Source organism: Agaricus bisporus (genome assembly GCF_000300575.1).
Source record: "Agaricus bisporus var. bisporus H97 unplaced genomic scaffold AGABI2scaffold_3, whole genome shotgun sequence".
Classification (NCBI taxonomy): domain Eukaryota; kingdom Fungi; phylum Basidiomycota; class Agaricomycetes; order Agaricales; family Agaricaceae; genus Agaricus; species Agaricus bisporus.
In genome coordinates, this window is record NW_006267366.1 from 1,950,187 (window position 1) to 1,961,856 (window position 11,670).

The 11,670-nt window shown below is 47.5% G+C and overlaps 6 protein-coding genes across 6 annotated transcripts; 4 read left to right on the top strand and 2 right to left on the bottom strand.

Annotated features, from left to right (window-relative positions):
- Positions 1 to 233: 233 nt before the first annotated feature.
- On the top strand, positions 234 to 2,104 carry AGABI2DRAFT_177433 (hypothetical protein; the record flags this gene model as incomplete). Its single annotated transcript, XM_006459452.1, has 4 exons — positions 234 to 778; positions 831 to 1,196; positions 1,248 to 1,952; positions 2,009 to 2,104. Coding segments are annotated over 4 exons (1,712 nt in total), but the record flags the coding sequence as incomplete, so codon positions are not given.
- A 274-nt stretch (positions 2,105 to 2,378) lies between these two features.
- Positions 2,379 to 2,731, bottom strand: AGABI2DRAFT_65914 (hypothetical protein; the record flags this gene model as incomplete). Its single annotated transcript, XM_006459453.1, has 2 exons — positions 2,379 to 2,472; positions 2,532 to 2,731. The coding sequence occupies 2 exons, from the start codon at positions 2,729 to 2,731 to the stop codon at positions 2,379 to 2,381; spliced, it is 294 nt and encodes a 97-aa protein (XP_006459516.1).
- Positions 2,732 to 2,835: 104 nt separating this feature from the next.
- Positions 2,836 to 3,901, bottom strand: AGABI2DRAFT_177434 (hypothetical protein; the record flags this gene model as incomplete). Its single annotated transcript, XM_006459454.1, has 3 exons — positions 3,349 to 3,901; positions 3,235 to 3,313; positions 2,836 to 3,139 (listed from the first exon to the last, which is right to left on the bottom strand). Exons 1-3 carry the CDS (start codon positions 3,440 to 3,442, stop codon positions 2,836 to 2,838), a joined length of 477 nt encoding a protein of 158 aa, XP_006459517.1. The 5' UTR covers positions 3,443 to 3,901.
- A 200-nt stretch (positions 3,902 to 4,101) lies between these two features.
- Positions 4,102 to 5,862, top strand: AGABI2DRAFT_177435 (hypothetical protein; the record flags this gene model as incomplete). The annotated part of the gene is made up of 2 exons (XM_006459455.1): positions 4,102 to 4,396; positions 4,461 to 5,862. Coding segments are annotated over exons 1-2 (1,644 nt in total), but the record flags the coding sequence as incomplete, so codon positions are not given.
- A 762-nt stretch (positions 5,863 to 6,624) lies between these two features.
- Positions 6,625 to 9,216, top strand: AGABI2DRAFT_116484 (hypothetical protein; the record flags this gene model as incomplete). The annotated part of the gene is made up of 2 exons (XM_006459456.1): positions 6,625 to 8,716; positions 8,780 to 9,216. 2 exons carry the CDS (start codon positions 6,625 to 6,627, stop codon positions 9,214 to 9,216), a joined length of 2,529 nt encoding a protein of 842 aa, XP_006459519.1.
- A 945-nt stretch (positions 9,217 to 10,161) lies between these two features.
- On the top strand, positions 10,162 to 11,413 carry AGABI2DRAFT_134948 (hypothetical protein). The gene is made up of 6 exons (XM_006459457.1): positions 10,162 to 10,259; positions 10,325 to 10,486; positions 10,536 to 10,736; positions 10,793 to 10,934; positions 10,985 to 11,150; positions 11,209 to 11,413. The coding sequence occupies exons 1-6, from the start codon at positions 10,189 to 10,191 to the stop codon at positions 11,313 to 11,315; spliced, it is 849 nt and encodes a 282-aa protein (XP_006459520.1). The 5' UTR covers positions 10,162 to 10,188; the 3' UTR covers positions 11,316 to 11,413.
- The last annotated feature ends 257 nt before the right edge of the window (positions 11,414 to 11,670 follow it).

Below are 11,670 nucleotides of genomic sequence, written 5' to 3' on the forward strand. Positions count from 1 at the left end.
TCACCGGGGGTAATAATGTTACTGTATCGGTATCTTCCTCTCGCTACTATAATTCAAATACTTCGACTCGGAAGCACGGCAACTACTGCCACGATGTTGTCTTTCAAACTTTACCTCTCTAAGAGGACTCTGAATTAAACGTTTAAAACTCGCGGACAAGGCTTCATTAACATCACGTGCATATTGAACGATGAGTCTCTTTCTGACTTTCTCCTAATTAAGCACTTACGGTTCAATGGCGACCTCGAGTCGTACTGATCCTCTTCCGTCTGTTTCTGCCTCCAATGAAGCCCAAATCTCTGACCTCGTGCGACGTAACCGCACTCTCGAGCACATAAAGAAAGAACTTGCACAGGAGCTTGCAGCAGAAAAAGAACGCTCAAAGGAAGCTGTCCTCGAATATCAGAAACAATGGCATGAACAAGAAAGGTTGATGCGGACCGAATGCGAATCCCTACTTTCCTGTTATCGATTTGTTCAACTGCGCACCGTTTCGGAACTGGAGTCAGAGCGTCTCAATGTTTTGAATGAACAGCAAATGCTACGTGCGGAAAAATTGTTACGCCTACAGCGGGACTTTCGAGTTACAACGTTCTATGCTCGGGAGCGCGAGTTGGAAGAGAAGATTGTGGAATTGGAGGAGGAATTGGAGAATATGGCGGCAGAGAGGATGGAGTTGGCGTCGGTGCTGCGAAAAAAGCTGGCGTTGATCGTCGGTGAAGTGAGGTCGAGAGATACAAGGATTGAGAACCTTATTTCTGAAAGAGCTGACATTGAAGTACGTTCGTATTCATCCTTCCATTTCTTACAAAAGCTAACTCGATTCTCAGAAAGATGTCAGCAAACTACGGGAGGAAAATGTCCAACTACAGGCTACCTTGTCGTCAACGTCTTCTAAGCTGGAACGCATCAATCTACAGTTCGAAGGCTCGCAGTCGTCGCGTCAAGAGCTCGAGAGTCAAAATGACGAGCTCAAAAGAAGAAATCATGATCTGCAGCGACAGCTAGATAAATGGCAACGACTGGAAGGCAAGGGCGAAACGGAACTCGAATCCCTACGGAAACAGAAGATTGAGGCAGACACCGAGATGAAGGAGTTACGAGATAAATTAAGAAAGGCTGGCGAAAGCGAAAACCTGTTAGAGAGGGAAAAGAGACGCGTCGAGCATGTAAAAGGTACTGCTCTGCAGTGGCAAGTTCGTCCAAATACTCTTTCTAGTCCCGCAATAGCCTGATTGTTTCTATAGAAAGAGGCAGAGGACGCGAACAAAAGGCTTGCCGATGCTCAGGAGGAGCTTGAGCGGTTGTTATTGGAACAGCAGAACACTAGGAATACTACTTCGAGGCCATTGAAATCTGCATCGAAGAAACCTCCTCCTTCAGATTCCGAAGGCGAGTACGAAGTGGCGGAACGTCGTAAAGCTCGTCGTCAGCGAGGGACGACGCCGGCGGGTGAGGCAGAATCTGTTCTCGAAATTCCCAATCCTCGCGCTAAGGGTGTCAAGAAGCCTAGGTCAAAGGTCATCTCTCCTATAGTGGAAGAGGAAGACTTGGAAGACTTACAAGCGGAAGAGTCACCACGGGGAGATGAGGTGGAGGAGGAGAAAGGGAGTACGAAACAACCACGGGCAAGAAGCAAAGGGAAGGCGAAGGCTATAGAAATTATAGATGATGAAGGTGCTTCCCCTGTGAAGCTGAGACGTAAAAGAAAGGCATTTGCAGATCCAGACGATGTGGAGTCGGACCAGCCGAACAAGAAAGCGGCGAAAGCGACCAAGAAACCCGGAAATACGCAGGCTGGGGACATCGAAAAGAAGCTTGGGTCGACTTCAAAAGGTTCCGAAGATCGGGCAAACGTAGGGTCTGATCTAGCACCAAAGCCGAAGAGAAAAAAGACCTTGTTTGCGGGTAGTCAACCAAGTCAGCCCATGTCATTCAACTTTGCTCCCACTGTACGTTTTTTCAACATGTCAGGTTTGAAGGAATGTCTGACCTTCTCAATTATCAGTCAGACGGAGGGTTTAATATACCCACATCCCTCCTTCCTGTGGAAGAAGCGGACGGACCTGTTCCTAAGCGGACTATCACCAGTACTTTCAGTAACATAATGGGCCCAGTGATAAACACCAGGATGACTAAACCTAAATCTTGACATGTACTTAGCTATTATCATTAGGAGACTTGTGGGCGGTGCGCTGCACGTCCTTATGTGAATATGTACAGTATGTACTCGTTTGTATTTTGCGTCACCATGGTCGGTTATGGAGTGTTTTTGATCTGACATCAGTGTTGCCATTCGAGTCTGCAGCGCTTCCACTCTTGTCTGTCTCCGACCTCCTTTTACATTCTGTCCCGATTTCCCGGAACAAGTCAATTATTCAGACATATTCTACACTCATATACTCGTCGAGCAAAATTTCTACATCCTTCCCTTTGCGAGGACTGATTTTACATTTGAAGGGTAAGGGATGCCTGAAGTATCAAAAAGATTTCCAGTCAGTCGACTTCCCAGTGGAGATTATTGAACTCACGAAGTGATGGATTCAGGTGCAAATTCCGGGACTAAATCAATAGGATTACCTTGAGCATCCAGCACCGGGAGAATGTCAAAAAGACATAGAATGGAAGTGGTAGTAATATGTAGCATTGATTTTCCTACATGGCTACCTGGGCATGCCCTAGACGTTCTTAATGAGGAATATATTCCATTTTTAGGCACTAAATATAGCATACCTTCTACCGAACCCGAACTATCTTTCATTTATTCTGTGTTTGAAATTGAATCCACGTATACACCATAGGTCCGACCCCCACTGGAAAACAGTGAATATGTGGTCAGTGGGTATCGATCCCCCTGCGGCGTGTCCAATGATAGGGGTTGTCCCACTGGAACCCAATGCACGTGAGATAGGTTTTCGCCTCGGCGGCCTGCTCAAGTTTTTGTTTCCGTAGGGGTTCGAGTTCCGTTTCGCCCTTGCCTTCCAGTCGTTGCCATTTATCTAGCTGTCGCTGCATATCGTGATTTCTTCTTTTGAGCTCTTTATTCTGACTTTCGAGGTCTTGATGCCACGACGACCGCGAGCCTTCGAACTGTAGATTGATGCGTTTCAGTTTAGAAGACGTCGATGATAGCGTATATCTATAGTTGGACATTTTCCTCCCGTAGTTTGTTGACACCTTTTTTTGGAGTTGGGTTAGTGTTGGTAAGAAATGGCAGGACGAATACGAGTATACCTCAACATCATGATCAGCTCTTTCAGATATAGGTTCTCGATCCTTGTGCCTCTCGACCTCGCTTCACCGACGATCAACGCTAGCTAATTTCGCAGCACAGACGTCAACTCTTACCTCTCTGCAGCCATTCTCTTTGATCCTCTTCCAATTCCACGTCCAATTCGCCCTCGAGCATAGAATGTTGCAATCCGAAGGCCCACTGAGACATAACAGTTTTTCCGCACGCAGCACATGCCGTTCATTCAAAACATTTAGATATTCTGTCTTCAATTTCAAAACAGCACGTAGTCGACCACAAATAGAAACAAGGATTCGCAGTCGGTGCGCATCAACTTTTCTTGTTCATGCCATTGTTTCTAATATTCGGGGACAGCCCCATTGAGCGTTCTTGTTCTGTTGCTGGCTCCTGCGCAAGTGCTTTTTCGAAATCGCGGTTACGTCGCAGAGGTCAGAGATCCAGGTTTCATTAGAGGCAGAAACAGACAGAAGAGGATCAGTACGGCTCGAGGTCGCCATTGGAAGGGCTCGTTCGCACGTGATATAGCACTTTTTCCGAGTCCGAGTCCTTGAGGTCGTGACGTTTGGAAGTCAATGGAAATTGTAAGTGCGGTGCTTCCAAGTCGATGTACTGAAAATATTTAATACGGAAAGGAGTGAAAGAAAAGGGAAATGTTATCGGCAAATGGACTCGGTCGGCTGTGCGGTGTTTTAGATCTGTTGCCAGCCCTTCCAACCTTCTTGTGTATCCCCTTTAATATTCTGTTCCGATCAGCCATGCACCATCATACTCACGCATAACGCTCAATGCATTAATTTTGACCTCATACTCCAAATCAGACTAGCCTGTTTTCCGACTTCCTTCGTTACGTCTCCTTCATTTTCCTCCCTCCTTCTCTTGGCCTATCCTCAGACGTGGCGACATGTCTACATTCAAGTGCTCGAGCAGTTATGATTCTACCTCCACCCTGGTGTCAACCTGTACTCTACCTGATCATCTGTGGTCATGCATTTGCCGATTCTTGACCAATGAGCAGATACGCCAGATGTACTCTATAAATCAACCGTTGTATCGCATTTCCATGGCTCTGCGATACCGTGAAGCTTCAATCGGGAAATTGCAGGGCGCTGGAAGTAGGGGAACAGCGCGCTGTGCGGCGATCGCGTGAGCTATTGTTGCTGGGATTGTTACCCTTGTTGTTATTAACTCCATGCCTCTCAATCAACAGAAAAAACTTCCGGTTGCGGAATAATGTCCACTCACTATCGTTCAAAGTCACTCGTTTATCTTTCGACCATGAGTCGGAAAACGGCACGCACGTCACGGACGCAGCAATGAAGAGGATAAGCAATTCTGCTTTCGTCAAACTCGCTGTATCCCATTGGAGGTCTAAAGCTCAACCCCCAACACCGTCTATTGCACCACAATTCCTTCCTTCGAACCCTGCTTCTGGTTCTGTCACAATTGGGCGTTCGTTGACGCTAAGTCGGCAAAAGACGCGAGAACAAGTAGCTCGGGATGGTATCACTGCTGCCCTTCGTGAATTCCTTAGTAGTCTCCCGAACCTCACGAACCTTGATATTCATTTTCCAAACTCGATCTGTCCATCATCCGATGAGAATGATTCAACCATCGTTCTACTACAACCACCTGGAAACGAAACTCCCTACGGCACGACTTTGAAGAATTTGACGATTACCGGCTCGGTCGTGGCTTGGAAGCAACTCATTCCACACCATTATGAATGGCCTCGTCTAGAGGCTTTCAGAGTGAGGGTAGACAGCGGCCATGAAAACCCGAATGATGATGTGTATGCCATTCGGCTGATCCTGGCACCATTTATCCGACGGCATTCGAAGACCTTGAAGATGCTATCAATTGGGTCGAAAATAGATCAAGATCTGACGTCGTTGTATGATGGTATAGGGTGTTTACTTCACCTTGAAACTCTCGAGATTGAACAGCCATCATTCACTCCGTCAAAGAATCATACTGAAGCTCTTGGTCAATTTTTGATACGACACCGGGATAATTTGACTTCGTTTAGATGGACCTTTGTCACCCCTTCAAATGTTGCCGCATCACAGACCTTTATATTGCACCCGCAAGAGTGGTTTGAACAACCACCGTATAACCTTCAACTTCCTCGTCTACGGCAAATGGCTCTTACCTTACCGGGAACCTCTAATTTATCATTCTTTGAAGGAACAAATCTCTACTGCGCCCGTCACGCGTCGACTCTTACGCACCTTTCACTAAATGGATTAATTATGAGTCTTACCCAATTCCAAGAACTTCTACTCCTTATCGGTTCAAAACGGTTAGAGAGCTTGGAAATCTCACTCGAAGTCCTCACATCCGCCGTTCTCATAAACCTCTCTACGAAATGCCCATCCCTGCAATGTTTACATCTCGCCTATTCCTCCGTGGGTCGACAAAAATCTTTGACGGAGCCGGTATTGGTGGATCCAACAGCTGGGGGAATTTTGAAAATACCCAACGTACCAATGGTTAACACTTGGCAGTTTCGCCATGATATGAGCGTTTTGGTTTTGGGGAACTGGAATGTTGGGGAATTGTATTTGAGGAAGGTTGGGGATCGGAGTTGGGAAGAGTATAAGATGGATCAGGTGGGAAGGTTGATTGTGAAAAGTTTACCGAGAGTTGAGTTTGTGAATGGCTCGTATCGAGAGGATTATGTATGAGCTGGAAGGATACCGATGCCTTGATCAACGTGTGTGATTTGTTTTTTGATACCCTTTGGACTATGGTTAAACACCTGTTTGGACACCTTACTGTAGTCTGTCGCTAGACTTTCTTGGCCTTGAATATTCCATCTTGGACATTGTCTTTCTGTTTCGATGCTGCTGCACAACTCAACGTGGAACTCGAGATTGGGCCCACAAATTCGGCAAGATCCGGGCTATTATGACATACCCATCAGTTCGCTTACATCATATCATACGCGTGTTTGGTTCCCACTTTTTCTTCCCTCTCTGTGCGTCCATCACCCTCGCCTGAAATCATTCGGGAAAGGTCAATATCTTGTACCGGGTCTTATTATGGTCAGCAGCTAACATCAGAAATCTTCAGATATAGTCATATTCTTTCGGGATTGCTGCTGTCAGCACGACGACATTATCGATCCGAACTGGATTCGCCACCTCAAAAAATTGATAGCGTCCTAGGTGTGCTCGGAGTCTTTACCTCAACATCAGCAGATCCGTTTACTATTCGATTCGCAGCGTGGAATGCTGTCATATTCCGCAGACCCAAATTTTCAAGATGGGTGCGAGGATGGTGACTCACTATTTGGCTCGCCCCCTCCCTCGCCCTCGGCAAGAGGTAGGTCACCATCGCGCACTCTGGCATCATCCAGCACCCCGCCTGGAATGTCTCAAGAATCGAGCTACAGCTCATCAGCACAAAATGTGGGGACCATTGCACTTCCTGGCTCCCATATGCATTCTGAACAATCGATCAATCCAATAGCTGCATCGTTAAGCCTGCCAGGGGGTTCGTGTACCCCTATTCTACCACGATCTTTACCGTCGAGCGAGCCGCATTCGCGTCAAAATTCTGTTGGACGCAATTCTGTTGGACGCGATGAGATGACACCTCAACCAGCCCCAGTTTCATTGTCTCGCCCTGATTCGTCTATGACTCAACGACGACCTACACCATCTCATAAGCGGGCCCCAAAACGAAAGACGAAGGAACAAATGTCTCGTCCTCCGCCACCTCCAATAGCGCTCCCTGATCCCTCGCAGCCTCTCCCGGCTCATTTTCTTCGCAGTCAACAAGCGCTACTCGGCCATGCTGGCCTTGTCGCACGGGTGAAGCCACTTCAGCTGACCATGGGCGGCACTCCCCGTGGCGCCAGTCCTTCCAATCCCATCGTACTCGACGATGGCGAAGTGGTATCCACAGAACATTCGCTGATAGGCCGACATCATTCAGACCGCACCAACGTCGTTGATCTTTCTGGGCTTCCTAAGCCTACAAACCAGGAGATTGTTGAGATGCTGATTAAACAGAAGGATATTTTTCCGGTGTTGCAGAGCATCCTGAAGCTGTTAACCGCTGGAGCTTTGGGTGGGAGAGCAGTGGCGCCTGGTCCAGTAACTTTCAACACACATCCTGCGAAGAGAGCAGGAAACATTCGTCTATTTCAGCCACCTCCCAAAAGGCGGAAGCTGAATCGCGTCCCGGCAGGCGCTGCGGATTGGGATGTTCCTTATCCGTTTCGAGAGGGTGAAGGTCCAGAAGCCTATCAACAAACCTGGCTACAGGAGCGAGGGCGTCAGTTGATATCGCAATTGATCGATTTGGTCAAAGAAGCTGCGCAAAAGGTGGCTGCTAGAAAGCATTTGGAGGATCTGGCCAAGAGGCAAAAACCTTCATCTGAAAATGGAAAGGGGATTGATGAAGATGTACCACAAAGACGAGGAGGTAAAGGAGCCAATCATTATAGAGACATGAATGATGATCAAGGTCCACTCGCACCTGTATCGCGAGATGCTCCAGAGCGGGGAGCGGGGGGTAAGGCATCATCTGCCTTGGAAAATGTGGATTCGATATTGGCATCCAAATCTGATCCCTCGGAATCTCAATTCCCCCAAGACACCAATTCAACGCCTTCCAACTCATCCTTCAATGATCTTTTCTCCGCCCTACTAGCAGCATCCGACACAAACAATCCTGGCAGTTCATCTTTTGACCCTTCAATTCCGCCTGAGTCGAATTCTGGTAGCAATTCATCTGCCGCTTTTCCCTCGTTGTCAGACGGGCATATGGAGCAATGTCTTATTGACAGTTGGATGAACATACTGCAAACTTTTCCTCTTCAAGAGGCAGGTGTCCGCGCCCGGGATTTATCTGGCTCTGATCAGTATTCATTGGATTCTCTACTTGGCTTCAATCCAAATGAGTCGTCATCTGTATTCGGCTCACCTTCCAGTGGGGATTCATCATCCTTCCCTACGACACCCTGCATGGACAATCAGCCAGCACAGCCATTTAGTTCTCTTGATCTTGACCACCTTGGAGATTCTGACTCAGCGTTCAACCTCGTAGCTGGTGCCTTGCCGACTTCTGAAAGTCTTAGGAGTAGTCCGCCTGTAACAAGTTCCGCTCCTCCAACCATAGACGTTGGTTTCGGCCTCTCACCATCATCTCGAGATACAACCAAAGAATTTGATCGAAATAGTCTCTATGAGACTCTGCAAGTCACAGAGGGCGGAACGCCTTCTGCCTCAGGCTCGGTCGCTAATAGTCTCATTGATCCACAACTCTTAGCGATGTCGCAACCCGACTTTGGCTCTCTGATACATCCATTATCTAACGGTACTCAAGATGTACTTACAAGAAACGGGGTGTCGCAGTCTTTATCGCCCGCACCTTCATCAGCAACTTGTGAATATGTCACACCCAGCTCTACCGACTGTGATATGGCGTTCCATTCGGCTGCAGGTAGCGTATCAGGTATGTGGTGACCGATTCTCCCGGCAACGTCGGACATTGACGACATGCGCAAACCAGATCTAGGGGACGAGATCCAAATGCAAATAGACCACCGGCCAGGGCGCGCAAAGAACGTTGTGAAGCACCTAATGGGCGGTGATCGTGATAGTAAAACATCGTCTGAGCCCAGTCCTCGAGTTGCAGCTCGTGAACCACCGATCGCGTCTCAACAAACCGCGCCGTCGCCATGTAATGCTTCAGTTTCGTCTGTTGCACCTCAGCCTCCTGGTGTTTTTCAGGTATTACGAGTCACAGATCTAGAGCCTCAAACGAAACCCATACAAAAGCAGAGGAAGACAGATATTTTGAAAAGAGCTGAAGAAAAGCGGGAAGAGTTGAGGGTGAAGTTGGAACAAGTCAAAATGAAACTTTGGGAGACGACAATCGAGCATGGTGCGTTGGTACATCTCATGAGGTTTTACGCGGATCCCGATCAGGCCGAGTCGGCCTCGAACGCATAAGTCCTTTGATTCTCATTTTGTTCTTCTTCCCATCATCATGGAGCTCCATTTTAATATTGCCTCGGCATTGACAACCGCATCTTGTGCATCCATTCAATTCAGTGTCTTTTATATTCTGATCTCCCCATCCGCATTACCACACGCTCAAACAAAATGTAATTATCATAGGCTCTATTAATTATAACAAGAAATTATGCCTGGCATGTGTCACCCAAAATATTCATCAACCTTACACGGCCGGCTTGAAAAATCAGTGTTCTGGAAGACTACAAAAAACGCTATCGCTGATGATAACTGCCAGATAACTGCTCTCCTCGTGGTACTCATCTATCCATGATCATTCTTTAAAAAGACACATGTTTTTTTGCACAAGGCTTCGGGTCTCGCACCTCAATCACTGGCCGAATATCAGCGTACCTGGTCCCTTGATCTTTGAATACTTGGTTAAAGAAGGATTACCGGATCTCTTATCAGCTGCTCGATTACACACTTATAGCGATGCTTCTCTTGTCAAAAAGCGTGTGGGTGCTCGCTCTTTTCCCCGACGCGTGACTCGATGGGAAAGGTAGGCGTGGTACTTTGTCACAAGGTCTCGCTGGGAATTTTTCACCTCTTCTATTAGTGCAATGTGCGACGCGATAAGTAACTCAATGCGTGCTCATGACCACCCTCCCACTATCCTCGAAATAGACCAGCAATCAAAGCCAAGACTTTTGGTAGGCTGAACAAACTATTCTGAAAGTCTTGGCACATCGGTTTCATGTGTATGTGCGAAGGTATGCTATTACCAGCTCATGTGGCGACATAGTCAATGTCATGGTCTTGTGTCACGACGATGTGATTTTGGGACAAGGTTGCACGAAAGGCGGGCAAGAAGATCAGCCGGAGAGAGCATGGATTCGTATTTAAGGACTGCCAACGAACAAGTGATTTCTTCACTCATCCAGAGTTTCTTCATCGAGGGTCTCAAAGATGTTCAAGTCTGCTTTCTTCTGTGTTCTGCTCGCTGCCTCCGCCGCTTTTGCTTCTCCTAGTGCTCGCAGGTTTGTACAGTTTTGCGTGCTAGAACGATGGGCTTATGATTGACCGATTCTTACCGATTGAACAGGCTTTGCGGCAACGAGCTGACTGATGATGAAGTCGCTGTTCTTGAGGCAGACTTTGCGGCCAAGAAGGTTGACGTTTCCGCAAACAGAGCCCTGGCTGCTACCATTCCTGTGCACTTCCACGTCATCCAGGAGAGTACAGCCCTCAGTGGGGGAAACGTTCCGTACGTATCATTAGGAATTTCCTAGTTCGTTGTCTAACTTTGAACAAAGTAATTCACAGCTCACTGCTCAAATCAACGTTTTGAACGACGCTTATTCTGGATCTGGCTTGAGCTTCTCGCTTGCTAGCATTGATCATACCACAAATGCCAATTGGTTCAGATCAGTTGGTCCGGGTACCAGTGGAGAAGCTGACATGAAGCAGTCTCTCCGTACCGGTGGAGCTAATGCTCTGAACGTTTACACCGTTGGGTAAGTGAACGTTGTTCAGCATCAGTTCTGATGTTAACCCTTGTTTTCGAATATAGCTTCGAGTCTGGAGCTGGTGCAGGTCTTTTGGGATATGCTACTTTCCCCTCGAGCTTCTCTAGAAACCCTACTGATGATGGTGTGGTCATGCTCTACTCCTCCCTTCCCGGTGGCAGCGCCGCTCCCTTCAACCTCGGTGGGGTAAGGATCTACACGTTGCTTGCACGAAATGTATCTAAAATATTTCTTAGACTCTCATTCACGAAGCTGGTCACTGGGTCGGCCTCTTCCACACTTTCCAGGGTGGCTGCTCTGCTTCAGGAGACTCTGTCTCTGACACTCCCCCTGAGGCTGAGCCCAACTTTGGTTGCCCCAGCAGCCGTGACTCCTGCTCTGGTGGCGGAACTGACCCCATCCGTAAGTTTTTACTACCTCGTTTGAATATGGGACTTGGGCTCAAAGTTTGTTAATCTAGACAACTACATGGACTACAGTGACGATATCTGCTACACTGAATTCACTGCGGGACAGATCGCACGCTTACAATCACAAATGGCCACTTTCCGTGGTGTCTTTGTTTAATTATCTTTGGATTAACTGGGATAAAATCCAACTACCGTTAGGAAGTGGGTTGCATGTGTAGTAGTAGTACAAAAATGAATCGACAATTGTTTTATTGGATGATCCTGTGAGAACTAGAGAACGCGATGCGAAACGCAGAACGTCAGCAGTACAGAGAAGCAACTTAACACTACATCAAGACGAGGGAGATGATCCTTCCGGATTTTAGCACAATGGACGACGGAGAATTGTGGGGAGATGGACCCAATATCAAGGTTGATCCGACTTCTAGGAGCGAGGCGGGGATTCAAAGCGATACTCTATACTTACAAACGTACTGACGGGATTTCGGCTAGCTGAGAAGGGACCCAATTCA